The sequence below is a fragment of the Chionomys nivalis genome, chromosome 1, assembly GCF_950005125.1.
Source record: "Chionomys nivalis chromosome 1, mChiNiv1.1, whole genome shotgun sequence".
Classification (NCBI taxonomy): Eukaryota; Metazoa; Chordata; class Mammalia; order Rodentia; family Cricetidae; genus Chionomys; species Chionomys nivalis.
Window position 1 is genome coordinate 174448776 of NC_080086.1, and position 15057 is coordinate 174463832.

General features: G+C 41.2%; 1 protein-coding gene across 1 annotated transcript in view; it reads right to left on the reverse strand.

Moving 5' to 3' along the window:
- The window catches only part of Snd1 (staphylococcal nuclease and tudor domain containing 1), a 408394-nt gene that overhangs the window by 154288 nt on the left and 239049 nt on the right, over positions 1-15057 (reverse strand). The window contains exon 14 of the mRNA XM_057771546.1: positions 12382-12454. Within this exon, the coding sequence (XP_057627529.1) occupies positions 12382-12454 (73 nt within the window). The remainder of the gene's footprint in view (positions 1-12381; positions 12455-15057) is intronic.

Below are 15057 nucleotides of genomic sequence, written 5' to 3' on the forward strand. Positions count from 1 at the left end.
TCAGTGCCAGGAATGCTCCTTGATTCTAAGGGATCTAAACAGAGGGCTTCCTGGGGCAGGGAACATCAAAGTTAAGTAGTCCTCCTCCAAGGGAACAAAGGTTTAAAACAGACAGCTATGGTTCAAAGCCAAAAGGTAAAATAAACAAACAAATAGCAGAACTCACACATCAGCATGATGCCAGAGAAGAAAGGATAAAATATGGGGTGTGTATCCTGTGTGTGCGTGTATCTAAATCTGTGTGAGAAGAGAAAAAAAAAAAAAAAAAGCCGGGCGGCGGTGGCACACGCCTTTAATCCCAGCACTCAGGAGGCAGAGGCAGGCGGATCTCTGTGAGTTCGAGACCAGCCTGGTCTACAAGAGCTAGTTCCAGGACAGGCACCAAAGCTACAGAGAAACCCTGTCTCAAAAAACATAAAGCAAACAACAACAACAACAACAACAAAAAAAATCTGTGTGAGTGTGCGTGCTTGCATACTCTGCATGAATACACATATGGGTGGGTATTGGTAGAAGTTAGAAGAGGGCATCAGGTCCCTTGGGGCCGCAGTTAGAGGAAGTTGTGCGCTGTCCCACATGGGTGCTGAAAACAGAACTTAGGTCCTCCAAAAGAGCAGTATGAGCCCCAGACCACAGAATCATTTCTCCAGCCGCCACAAAAGAATGTAATGAACCATCAAGAATGGCATTATGTCATTTGCAGGAGAACTAATCAACATTATTAAGCAAACTAAAACTAGCTTAGAAAACAGTTATCACAACCTTTTGCTACTTACTCTTAGATTTTATACAGATACAAAATGCTATGTGCATAACCATCACACACACACACGTGGAAGGGGAGCACAGTCTGGTTAACAGGTGTACTGACAGAGAACTCTTCCTGGCGGAGATGTACAGATGACTGTTCTTTTCCTCTTTTCACCTACTTCTCGTAGATTCAATTAAAAACAAAGTTTTTCTGTGTAAGGGGAAAAAGTGCATTCTTAAACTAACATTTAAGACTAATTCAGTTCTGCCCAGATAAACTCAACAATCACTTAGGTCAGACAATGTCCCTCCAGCTCTCTGGAATAAATTTGTTTTTACCTTTTGAGACAAATATTTTTGATGTTGAATAGTCTGTAAAAGGATGTGGAAAACATCATGGGAAGCTGATGTGGAATTTGTTCTATGATTCAATCAAAGGGTTCTAAGCAGAGTGCTTCCCAGCACAGATGACAAACTAAGCAGCCCTTTTCAAAGGAATGAAGGTTTAACAAGATCATTATGGTTCTAAGTCAGAAAGGTACAAAATAAACAAACCTCACACATCAGCCTGGTGTGAGAATTTAAAACTGTGTTCCTAGTAAGGCGGGTCATGCTGTAAAAATGCCTGAAGTCATGCTCTGCAACAGATTAATAAGGTGTACCCACGATTCCATGCAGAAGTGGGAACAGTTGATAAGACGCTTACAAAGCAATGAAACAACCCCACAGAGAAACATCTTCATGGTACTTATGATGTAGATCTTGGTGTACCAGGGATTCAAAGCCTTCCTAAAGCAATATGCAGTGCTTACTCCTAGCCTCATTCTGTAGCTTTACAATTTGAGTTCTAAGGTAAACCACACATGAACAGTATATTTACCATATGGGAAAATGAATACTCCCACCAAAGAGTTATTTGTGACAGTTCTCTGCATTGTTTCTGCATGACATATTATTTAACCCTCTTGCCCCACCCCTCATCAGTCACCCATTTATACTAGTTTTTTTCACTAATACAGCTCCAGCTTGCCTTCCTATGCCCACTGACAAAACTCAAGCTCCAGCCACTATTCACTTGTCAGGCCATCCTGAATAAATTGTGGTCATTAGTGTACAGTCTCGCAGGACTCTGCTCAAACCCCACTGTAATTCTATAAACAACTCTTTATATCCATAAGAAATACATCTGTCTGATTTAATTCTCAATATCCAGCACCATGTTTAGCATTTAAAACACTCTTACGAAATACATTATTCATTCAATGATCTACATGAGAAATGCACTAAAACGACAAGTCCAAGATGGTATACATTCCATGTCAATATACATTCCATGTCAAGATGGTATACATTCCATGTCAAGAGAGATATAAAGCAATGGTAAAGACCTTGAGGAGGAAGTATTATGATTTGGAGCTTGGACTGGGTAAGGAGTTTGAAACAGAAATACTACAAATGATGACAGCTATCACAGAGGACTTTCTGTGTGCTAAGTAGACTGCTAAACAATTTAGTAACAAATAACACATAGTCTCAACCATTGCTCTCTGTTGGGCTCTTGTTCTGATAATTGTTCAGAATACTTTACACGTATTAATTCAATCATACCACAAACTAAAGAAGCAAGTGCCATCATTGCACCCATTTTACAGACAGGAAAGCTAAAAGAAACAGTAATTTCCTCAGGGTGACAAAGTAATAAGTAATGGGGTCCTGACTTGCATTTCAATAATCTGACACTAGAGCCTATGCTGCTGCTAATGCTGATTCTATTCTAGAACAGCACACTCTTGAAACATCCATTTACAAGCCTACTTAGAGTTACTAACCAGTAGTTAATTCTGAACTTACTGAGCTAGTATCAGTTTTTTTCCAAATAGACGTTCATTCCTTGAAATGTATTACTTGATAAATCAAATCTAAATAAGGCATTGTAAATAAACACAAAAGTGACTCGTTTCTGTTAGCGGTTTAGAAGCTAATAAGGAGAGTACCAGCTTGAAGTTTCCTATTTATCAACATATACAAGGTTATAGTAACATGGTTAGGTAAGTGCTAAAGACGGACATGATAAGAGGGCAAAATGGACACAAAGGGACATAAACAAAAGGAAGTAGAACAAGGGTCCTAATGAAGAAGAGACAACATTCAAAAAAGAAAGGCTTTCTACCTGTGGTAAAGAGTGAATGCAATTGTCTCAGTTTCTATTGCTGTTAAGAGACACCATGGCCATGGCAACATTGAACGGAAGACATTTAACTGGGGTGGCTTACATTTTCAGAGGTTCAGTCCATTATCATCACGGTGTGACATGGTTGCATGCAGGCCGACATGGTGCTAGAGAGGGCTGAGAGTCCTACATCTTGACTCAAAGGCACTAGGAAGTAGTCTCTCTCAGGTGAGCATAGGTATCTCAAAGTTCATCTCCACAGTCACACACTTCCTCCATCAAAATAATGAGCCACAACTCCTAAACTCCTGTAATACCACTCCCTGGGGGGGGGGCATTTTCTTTCAAATCACCACAGCAATCAAAGCCCTTAATCTGAGAAAATTTCAACTGTAGGCCAGGGAAATAAATAGGCCTGACTGAGTGAAGCTTCTATGTACATTGCAGCAGTGCACAAGAGAACACAGGTCTTTCTCCAGATTAGAAACCTCACTAACAGTTTGTGCTCTCAGAACTTTCCAAATCCAATGCAGTATCAGAAATTCTGGAACTTCCTCCTGAAAACACAACTTCCTGAAGAGCAGAGCCACGAAGGTACCCGGATCTCTGTTTCAAGAATATCTGGATGTTTGCAGAGTTTCCAAAATTCTGTGTGACACAGTCTTTAGGGAATATGTTGGAAACATGCTAAATAAAGGCTTAAAATACAAGCAAGCAGAATGTCTATGTTAGTAAAATGACTTGCCTTGAAATGTTTACATAAGCGATAGCCACAGGACAAAATGAGTTCAAGCTAGGCCTAAGTAGTTACCATGATGAAGCAGAGAGTGGAGCCAGGGTGGCACAGAAATACTTTAAGTTCAATCACATCACTGTGGACATGAGATACAACAGAGAATTCAGTCACACACCTCAACCCAGGAACCAGGAGTGCTAGTGAATGCCTTCAGAATACTCTTACATTTATTTACTTATACCATATTGGGTTCATGAAACAGATTCACAGAGCAATATCCATGTGCTCAAAGAATGGAAGAGAAAGGCAATCATGAACCACTGATTATAGAATCTATATGTAGAAGTGCTTCTCTCTGGAAAAAAATACTACTTGGTTCAGAAAAAAATACCCCTAGACCCCGAATTTTCTTGCAAGTTTCTTTGAACAAAGGAAAGGTTATGCCTTAGTTAACTGAAATGGGATGTCTGCTTCAGTTCTGGCTCTAGTTCCTACGGTCCCTTCATTATAGACTAAGCCGTAAGATGAACTTTACTCTTTAAATTGTTTTGGGTCATGGCGTTTATCACAGCAATAGAAAACAAACTTGGACAGAACTTGATACTATGGAGCTCATCCACGTGTACTCCGGAGTAAAGTCAAATTTAAACAGGAAATCAGAAGGAGATGGAAAAGTTTATTATCATTCATTCATTCATTTGTACTGGAAGGAGACTTTTCTATAACACAATTTATGGCAATAACATATTAAGGTTACTGAATACGTAGGGATGAAAATGTCTTCCTCGTAAGAGGCGATAAACAAGAGCCTTGTGTGATCTGCTTCCAGGAAGTCACTTGACCCAGCATTTCTTCAGAGGTATTAAGCAGCAGAGCTGGGACACAGCTACCAGTGGTCAAGATACTGTACCTTGCCTTCAGTTTTCAGATTTCCTACCCTAACTACTGTATTAACTTGATGTTTCTTCCAACAAAAGCCTGTGGATGAGTGCTAGGCAAAGTGGGGTATGTCTATATGCCATCACTAAGGACAGAGGCAGGAGGATTCATGATTCAAGTCAGCCTGAGCTACCAAATGAGACCCTGTCTCAAATGTCAAAAGGCCTGAGACCAAACCCAGTGATATCAATCATCTGTAGACCCCAAACCTGACAAATCTGAGTGAACAGAATGCCACTCCAAGAAAGGTATATAGAATCAGACACTTTGCGGATGAAAGAGATATTCACGTTAGAGCTTCATTTTAATCCCTTTATTAACAAGGGAAAATAGATTCAGGAGAGTGAGGAGCAGACTTTTACAGGTCACTAGGAACGCCGAAGAAAACTTGCTAATTTTTACTTTATGAAAATACAGAGTAAAAACATTAAATTTGAAGCTATTTCTCTCACAGAGCAGAGTTCGGCTATGTCTCTAAAAGGACCACATGTCTTCAGGAATTACGTGGATCTCTACCAGCCATGCACAAGCCATATTCTATCTTTACAAAGGGGCAAAAAGGACCAGGAAAAAAAATCAACAAAGAAAAACTCACAGAATCGTTATCACCCCAGAAGAATTTGTAAGGGCAGCATCCAACATTCTATTGGAAGTACACGAAGTGATCTTCCTGCTCATTTCAAAGTCTTGAACAATTTCCCTGATAATACTCAAAACTAAATAAAAGCCAGAGCCCATGTCCTAAATTTGGTGCCCTACATTGTACAAAGAACACAAAAGAAATACAACTCAGTCAAAAAGAAATGTATTAAAACTCCCTAAGAAGAACTTAAACACAAGCACCACCGACTGAAGTCGATGCTGAAATACAATCCTGTGAAAGTTCTCATGGAAAACATAAATGCTTTCTGATTTATTTGGAGGAGAGTGTGCCCTTGCAACCCTAGGGAATTTAACAAGGGCTAAAATAAATAAATAAATAAATAAATTAGCTACAGAAGACTCATGTGGCTCTATAGACCAATCCTCTCTTCTGCCACAAACCAACAGAACAATGCCCTCCACCATGAGTATGAGGGCAAATGACTAATTTAACCTTACTGCCACAATCGAGGTGGTCTTGATGACATCCAAATCTTTCTACAGAGATAGTAGGAGTGGGGTTCAAAGAAGAGAGATGGAAAGGAAGTGGAATTGGGAGAAGGGGGAACAAAAGGAAAAGAAAAATGATCAAAAAAACCCCAAGAAAATACAGAAAAAGTGTGCATAACACTGCACGCACATAATCCCACCTGTCTTACTGAGGCAGGAAGATGGCAAGGCCAGTCTGGGATACACAGTGAGCTCCTGTTTCAAAAACAGAACAAAATAAATGTCTCAGACCATCTCTGCAGCCTGGGAGAGGCTGTTAAGGTAGCAGTCCCCTTGCCATTATAGATGCCGAGCACTGCAGAGTTGTGGGGCATGGTTTTGTGTGGAGAGAATCCAAGTCAATTAGATGCAACAAAGTTGAACCGTTTCAAGAAAGAAGAAAATAGAGAAAGCAGTATTTTCTAAGTTAGTAAGAATTTGAGCTTCAAAAGCATAGGTACAAGGAAGACAGGAGACTAACAATGCTACTGCTATAGCTTCTGACCAAGGTACAACCTTTCTTAAAGAGCACAACATGCTTGCCCTAGAGAATATGGAGTAGACAGTGAGTTAACTCTTTTTCTGTTTTTCCAGGACAGCAAATATACAGCCCAGTAGCATGGCTAGTATGGAAATATAGCTCTCACCCCAGGCCACTCCTCTAGGCCAGGGAAAGACCACTAAGAAGCACAGGTCTTGACCTTGGGCCGTCTGTACAGTAATTTAGATCCTAGCTGGCCCCAAAGACAATTAGGACATGCTGTGGGATTAAGGCAGAGGAAGGGAGGTAAGAGATCTTAAAAATAAAGCTCAAAGAATAAGCACTTGTATCATGGTCAGTGCTTATAAAGAATAGAAGGGCAGCTGAATGGAATTCTAGAATCTGAAGAGAGGAAGAAGGGGCCAAAAAATACCCTAGGGGAACTGCAGTGGGCATGACTTAACAGAGTCCCGATAAGGTCTGCTCCTTGACTGAACTTCTCAAGAAACTTCTCTCCCTCCAACTCTTTCAACATTAAGAAGTAGTTTTTTTTTTGTTTGTTTTTTGTTTTCCCCGAGACAGGGTTTCTCCGTAGCTTTTGGTTCCTGTCCTGGAACTAGCTCTTGTAGACCAGGCTGGCCTCGAACTCACAGAGATCTGCCTGCCTCTGCCTCCTGAGTGCTGGGATTAGAGGCGTGCGCCACCATCGCCCGGCTTAGTTTTTGTTTTTGTTCCCTGTATTTTTTATTATTTATTTATTTTTATTCTTTTTTAATTAAAGTTTCTACCTGCTCCCCGTTTCCCATTTCCCTCCCCCTCCTCCCACATATTGCCCACTCCCCTCCCCATATCCCCACTCCTCTTCTCCTCCCCCCACTCTATATTTACTTGCTTGTGCGTGCCACTGTGTGAGTGTACCATCAGAGACAGCTGACAGGAGGCAGTTCTCTCCACCTACTACGCGGATTCCGGGGATCAAGGTCAGGTCATTAGGTTTGGCGGGAAGTGTCCTGCTGAGCTATCTTGCTGGCCATCTTTTTAATATTTTTCAGCCAAAAAGAATAAATATTTACTTCTTATTCTTCCATCAAAATTCAGCTCCATGTGGAACTGGGGAAAGTTAACACTAAGTGCCCCAAGTCTATTATTGAACGGAAGACAGTTTGTGGTATCTCAGGAGAACAAAAGCAGTGCTGCACAAGAAAATCAGAAAAGGGAGGAAGAGCCTCCCGGAAAAAAACCAAACCAACAAACAAAAAAACCCCACACAAAACCATTTCATCTACAAACCTGCCTACTTCAACAGAGGACTCCTAACTTTCCAATTCAAGACCTACTAGTTCACTCTGGAAGTCTTCTTTCTATGGTTCAATTCACTTCAGGATAATGAGCCTGTGATCTGATTTTCTCAAATCTTGTCCCCTGCAAAGCTAGCCCTTGTACCACTCCAGACTAAACCCCACACAATTCTATCACTAATATGTGTGTCTTCAATAGAATCAGCCACAGAGAGAGATATTCGAAAACAGTATAAAAACTGGGCAAGAAACAGACATAAGTTGACAAATGTCCAACAATGCCCGGCAGTTCAACGAGTGAATAAGTATGAAATTAACAGTTTTCATCATAACATCAGAAGATCCCCCATTCTGGCAGTACAACACACCTAGCTGTTTACAGAAACATGATCAGACAGGCAAATACTCCAACTTCTTCTGATCACCAAATAACTAACAGATGAACCGATAATCAAACACACAATCATTAAAACTCCTCACGCACCAGAGTAGAAAGACAGGAGAGGAGACAGAATGGAGAGGGCATAGGCTCTGACCTCTCTTTGTGTCACCAGTCAACAACACTCCATCACTAAAATTCCTCAAGCATCAGAACAAAGAGAGCAGAGATGGCAGGGAGGAACTCTCAAATACACACTGACTCACTCTAGCTCCTTAAGCACAAATGATGGAGGCAGAGGAAGCAATGTGCACTCACAGTGCTGGCTGCCCTCAAGGGGCGGGAAACTTGTGCTCTCTTACTTTGGAATTTTCACTGATTTGTTTCATCTACCAGAACAACAGTTGGCCATGCACCAGCCCTATTTTATTACCTGTTTCACACTCTGTATCTACAGGAGACAGTATTTATGGCAGGAAATGCTGTAGCAAAACCAACAATACTGGTATGTAAAGTTCAACTTTTCTACACTAGCAAAGAAAGGAGAAGAGACAGGATCAGGAAACAACTATACTTACTGATAATGAAAGTGTGGATGTGTGATTGGAACAGTCCCAATAGAACTGCCTTTTAAACAAAAAGAGACGCAGAACCAGGCCAGACAAATTTGTGCTTGGATTCACATTAGGGGTATTAGGCCCTGAAATGAAACCAGACTTTAAGAAGGTAAACAGCTGGTGCTTATAATAGCCTACTTTCTATACCTGGAAAAATGAGAAAATATAGAATGTTGTCACTTCTTGTTTATGAAACTGTGTCTCACTGAGTAGCCCTAGTTGGCCTGGGTCTCACTACGTAGACCAAGCTGGCTGAATTTACTGAGCAATACTCATGAGTCTGCCAGTTCATTAATCAATATTTTAGGACCTAAGTTACTGGCCTGGAGTGAGGACTCTTCCTTAGAGGTCATCCTGAAAATTAGTGTAAAAGATAAAGATGAGCCAATTTTTAAACAAGGCATAGACAAACAGAGGTCTATCAAATTGGTATTACACAGGTGAATTACGTATCTTATAGAAACTCAACCTAATGCTAAATAGAATCTGCCATTCATAAATCTAGAATACCCCAGGCCAGTGTCTCATTTCCTAGGAGTTCATTCATTTCTCACTCTCATGCCTAGGTTCTTATTTCCTACCACACACAGTCAGCCAAGAAGATACTGCTTTTGCTAAGTCTCCATATCATAAAACATTAGAATCAATGCATCCTCATCCCTGGCCTTGTGAAATTAAAACTCCAAGAAAAGATATATGAAGAATGGGCACAAATTTAACTTCTAAAGTGAGACACAGTTAACTCTGGGATAAAACCACAGGCTATTTGTCTCACAGTCATGACAGGACGTCTTCTGCAGAGCACATTTCTTGAGTGTCTTTAGGACACAAAGTATATACTTATTCCTATTTTTTTTCTCTCCAAGGATACGCACTGTGGTGGGAGGAGAATGGAGGGCAGCATTATGCATAAATAACAGTTTGCAGTAAATTATTTTGGCAGCATAGTGCATATACTGTCAGCTCAACAAAACCTTCCATTTATCATGACCTAGAACGAAAAGTGATAGTCAATCTGGGGCAGTATGGGGACACAGCCGAAAATGGAAGAGATTAAGAAACTTTTATGAAGCTATTATGTAAGTGTACATTAGACAGTCATTACTACAGGGGTCTATCTTCCATCGGCAGCACACTGCTTATCCATGACTACATGCCTACCTGTCCCCCAGACAGCAAAATTGCTGGCATGCTCTAGGGGGCAGAAGACCAATACATCTCACTTAAATAGCACAAGGGCACCCAACCCATACTCATACTTAACACTGTGATGAAGGGACAGGGCGGTGAGAAAGGGGAAAAGACAAACCTCCTCTATTACACAGGCCACCAAAAATTGCAGTCGTAGCTGAATAATCTGCGATTCAAGCAGACAAGGTCGTATCTGACATCTATTTAAATTGAATAGCTTTTTACTTCCAGTCTTCCACCTGCTCAAGCTTTCCTCTTTTATTTATGTGGTCACTGAGGGACATTTAACTGGCATTTATTTTTAAATAACTTAAGAGCAAACCATTTTTTCCAATATACAGACAAAAAAGAGAATAAAAATAGATCCATAAAAAAGCCACAGTTTAAGGGTGAGTCGGTGGGTTAGTAATAATAATGTAAATAATGAAGATTAAAAATTGAAGGGAAGTTTGCACAAGTACCATCGATAGCAACAATTACAACTAAAGGGTTAAGAAACACCAGAAAGCACCATGATCAGAGGCATCATGGAAGAGAGAAGGTCAGCACTGAAGATTTCCTGATGCTGTCCTTTGAGGGCCTAGAAGAAAAACCATGATTGTACACCTCTATCCCACTAACGTTCCTGCCAGAGCAAAGTCTGTAGCCGGAATGTAAACTTGGGCTACCTAACCTCAAGCTGTTTGTTTATTTGGGGGAGGTGCAGATCATACTAGTGTGATTTACTAATTTGTTTAAAACATGTTTTTAGTTTTAAACGATATAGTTTCCCAAGGTTTAATTCAGCTCTGGAAAGGTCCTGGAGTGTCAGTTTTACATAAACATTTCCACAGGCAGATGGTTCTCATGTAGAGGAGCTTCCACTGTGTTTTACAAAATGAGTATTTATAAAATGTTTTTCTCTGCAGCTGAACAGTCCCCAGCCTTATGATGCCAACCTCTCCAGCTATTAAGAAAAATATTGTTGAGAGTACCTTAGAACATACCTATAGAAACTAATAACATATATACAAGAATAACTCGCAGGCCAGACCCCAGACGAAACAGGCTGAATAGCAGAGTACTGGATGCATCACCCCTGGCAACAATGTACCTTAGCACACGCACCCAGACACTAGCTAATGGCTGGAAGGTCATTAGCAGGTAGTTTCTTGACCTGTCAGGATTCTAAGACACACACACACACACACACACACACACACACACACACACACACACACACACTCATTGTATCTCACCTACTAGAAGAGACCATAACTTAGAGACTACTCCTAGCTCACATGACATAGACAACCCGGTTTAATCTGCTACCTAAGCTAACTGACTATGTTGAAAGAAAAGCTCACTGGAGTCCCACTGCTTCTAATAGGTATTGAGGGCACCCACACAACAAAAATTTGGCCAGACACATTTACAATAAGCCACCAATACAAAAGGCTGTGGCCAGGCATGCAAACATGGCATAAGGAGAGGACATCACACTTAAGTTCTTCTAAGCGCTAAAGGAGTTTGTACTGCATTGTCATCTTGAGGCCCAAGGCACAGGCCTTGCATGTCTATGTTCTGATTCACTGGTTCTTTCTCCTTCAGTTCCAGGTGCAATGTGGTCCCTCTCACTTGATGACACATACCAATCCCGTCTGGTCATTATTGAGTACAGGCATTTAAAAGGGCAGTGTGTATCCTGGATGGCTTCCCTGGTCATCAGAGTGAAATCAACACTGCACCATTCAGCACCCCTTAGCTGCTCTCACTTCTCTTTCCCACTTGAATGTAGGTTCTCTGTCTCTCTCTGCCTCTCACACATCACTGTTAGATTCGCAATGCCTACAGCAGTTTCCACGCGGAGTAGCCACTCACTAAGTATCTTGTAGGAAAAGCCTTCTTAAAAAGCAGGGCACTGCTCAGTCTGAGGAGATCTTAAACAGGCATGGGTAAGTCTTCACAGCAAAACACTGCTAGGGACATAGCCTGCTGGGGATTCAGAAGTATTCTTCACCGATTCTTCTATATATTTTCTATATTTATTATCTCTTAGCACAGTCACATAGTCCTCTGTTCTGTCCACCTGACAGGCAAGTTGTGAGAAAAAAACTCATTAAGAAGTCACAAGTAAGCCGGGTGATGGCAGTGCACGCCTTTAATCCCAGCACTCGGGAGGCAGAGGCAGGCGGATCTCTGTGAGTTCGAGACCAGCCTGGTCTACAGAGCTAGTTCCAGGACAGACTCCAAAACCACAGAGAAACCCTGTCTCGAAAAACCAAAAAAAAAAAAAAAAAAAAAAAAAAAAAAAAAAGTCACAAGTAATTCTTATACTTTCTCTCATAACCTACACTTAACCTTTTATCATGAAGAATTCTCATTCACAGAATAGGTTAAAAAAAAAAAGCTAATTTTACTTCAATATGACAGGGAAGTATAAAGTATCACCTAAACTCACAACACTTAAAGACTACAAGCAACATAGAGACAGCTCAGGTGAATAAATAGAATGGAGGTTTAAAATTATCCTTTTCCATAATGTAAACCAGAATTGTTATACAAACACGAGTTGGGGGTGGGGATCAGATTTAGGGCCTGAAAAGCACAGAGCTACAGAAAGCACATAAGTGGAGTCCTTCACTGAATAAGAAGCACACAGGCTCTTGGATGCTCTGAGGCCACAGCTGGATTCAAGGACACAACTCACCCCAGAAATGTCAGCAACTCGGTGGATGGGCACTTCCTTCTTGCTGTGCAATCCTTTGCCATTCTTAATAGCTCTGTAAGGACAGAAGAGAAAAACCCATTAGGAGAAAAACCACAGCAGAAAGAGTCAGGGGTATGGGAGGGGAAAGGAACAGGGACTGCTGACATAAGGTGTACCACCACACAAACCTGGTATACCCTGCTGAGCAGCCAGCCTGGGAGGAACAGTCACTGAAGAGACAGTGGAAGCTGCCCCTCTCACCAGCCCAGTTACCAGCTAGCAATGCCTGGTAATCAGAGAGCTCTCTTACTTGTTTGCAAATTAGAGGCATTGTTCTGGGCACAAAGGAAGAATCAGTATGAAGTGCACACTCCTAAGAAGCACAAGTAATAATGTTTCGGTGCTTAATCACATGAAACATTTTAAATATAAAATATGTAGCTAGTGTCCCAATTCTAATGGAAATAAGTTCCTCCCAGGTAAAAAGATAAGTTGCCTGGAATGAAGCAATATTGTACAGAAAAGGCATTTAAAACTGAGGAAAACATTAGCGAGAACTATATAACTGACAGTAAGCATCATACTAATTAGTTGTGGGTGGTAACAGCAGATTTCACAAATCTGACCATGGGTGGTTGGTACCAACCTTCCACTTCTTAACTACCCAGTACTACTAGACATGGTTACTGGTGAACACAGAAAATGACAATTAGGCCCTTCCACTACTAGAGAAGGCCCATGTGGGTACTGTTAGCTACAGACCTAAGTATAGTAAAGGTTCTGGGATCCCTACTCTAGCCTTAGTAGGGTTTCTAGGTTCTAAGAAAGCACGGAGACAGTTGCTAGAGCAGGATCAGTGCTGTGGATGTACACTTGGCTTCACTTCCTCCTCGGGTCTGCACATAGAGGGTAGCAATGCTTCTCTAAAGAGGTTATTCTCGGGGTGGGGGTGGGGGGTTCACACCTTCTTAACCTAATATCAACAAACCAAATCAGGAAGGCACCGCTCAACACGACCTAGAATACTTCTTACCTGTAGCTGGTGCTTTGACAGTTCATTAAGCCATACCAGGTATTCTGTCACTCACTCAACTGACTTGAAATGTTTTCAAAAAGAACAGAATGAAGCTTTCCTTTTGGTGTGTGTGGCTGTTTCCAACAGTGAACAGTTTCTGAGGGAGATTCTTAAGTGGTATAGCTTCTTTTAAGTGAGTAGTACAGGACCCATGAGTGGCATAGCTTCCTGTGAGTGAGTGGAACAGCTACCTGTAAGCAAGTTGGTATAGCACCTGTGAGAGGAATAGCTTCCTGTAAGTGTGTGGTTGGTATAGCGCCTGTGAGTGGAATAGCTTCCTCTAAGTGAGTGGTATAGCTTCCTGTAAACGAGTTGGTAAAGTATCTCTAAGTTTGCATAGGGGAATTAACGGTGGTATAGATGTTTGCCATGGCTCCTGTAAATAACCTCAATAAGCTCACGAGTTCATCAAGACAGACTTATGTAACATTCTATGGTTTGTGGCTATCCTCCCTCTCTGGGGTGAATACATACCTATTTTAAAAAATTATGCTTATGTATTTGACATGTTTGTGTGAGCATGTGTATGTATACCTTCAGAGGTTAAAGGGCAACTTGGGGAGTAGGTTTTCACCCACCAAGTGAATCCAGGGAATAGAACCCAGGAATGGGCTCTTCCTCCAGGGGATATGCTTTTTCTCCTTCCATGAGACTTAGTGCAGTCAGGCAGGTCAAGGACTGGTTGGGGAACCACCCCAAGAGAGGCAGGTTCACCTTAAGATGCAGTACTTTTTCTTTCTAGTATTCCCATCTCCTAGTGCAGGCCCTAGGAGCTGCCAAGGGGTTTGACAGGGTCTATCTGCCCTACTGAGTCCTGACTCAGAAGGACTTAACTATTTCTTTTTCTTTTCTTCTTTCTTCCTCTTTTGGATGCTGGCCAGAGCCTACATATGCTTTGGAATTCCTCATACTTTGGGCTTCTTTATTCTTTTTGTAAAGCTCCAATCCCCGCCACTGGGCCAACCTCTTGGGCTTATCTCTTCCACTCACCTCCTCTGGGCAGCCAAAGAGTCAGTTTTCTTATGGCGTGTGCTTTCTTTTAAATCTTAGTAAGTTCTTCTTGTACTTCTGTTTCAGTCTCTTCTTAATTTTTTTCATTAAAGAGACTAAGAACCCAATAGCGGGCACCTGACTTCCTCTATATTATATGGTGGGTCAATTGGAACAACCCAAGATTTCTCTTAATACTTCTTTCCTTCATTTAAATCTTTTAGTCAGTGGAGAAAACAAGCACGTTGCTACAGACCTAGAAAGAATCAATTCACTCAGCTACTTAGATCCCAAACAAAGGCCAAGAGGAAACTGAATAGAAATTCTTTTATTGTTGATGATAATGGCAATGGCAACCAAACTCAGGACCTCAGATATGCTAGCAAGTGTAATAACCTAAGTTAATGGACCCTTAGCTCCAAGGAGAAATTTTTATACTCACAATTTACTTTCATAGACACCTACCATGTGGTCACAATTATATCTTCCTATGATTTCCAAACCACAGCCTTTAACTCAATTAAGTCCATTTTCTCTTACATAATGTACATATGTGCTCTTTCAGGTTCTTCACTTGAAAATTAAAAGAGCAGTCATATACTTGGAGCTAA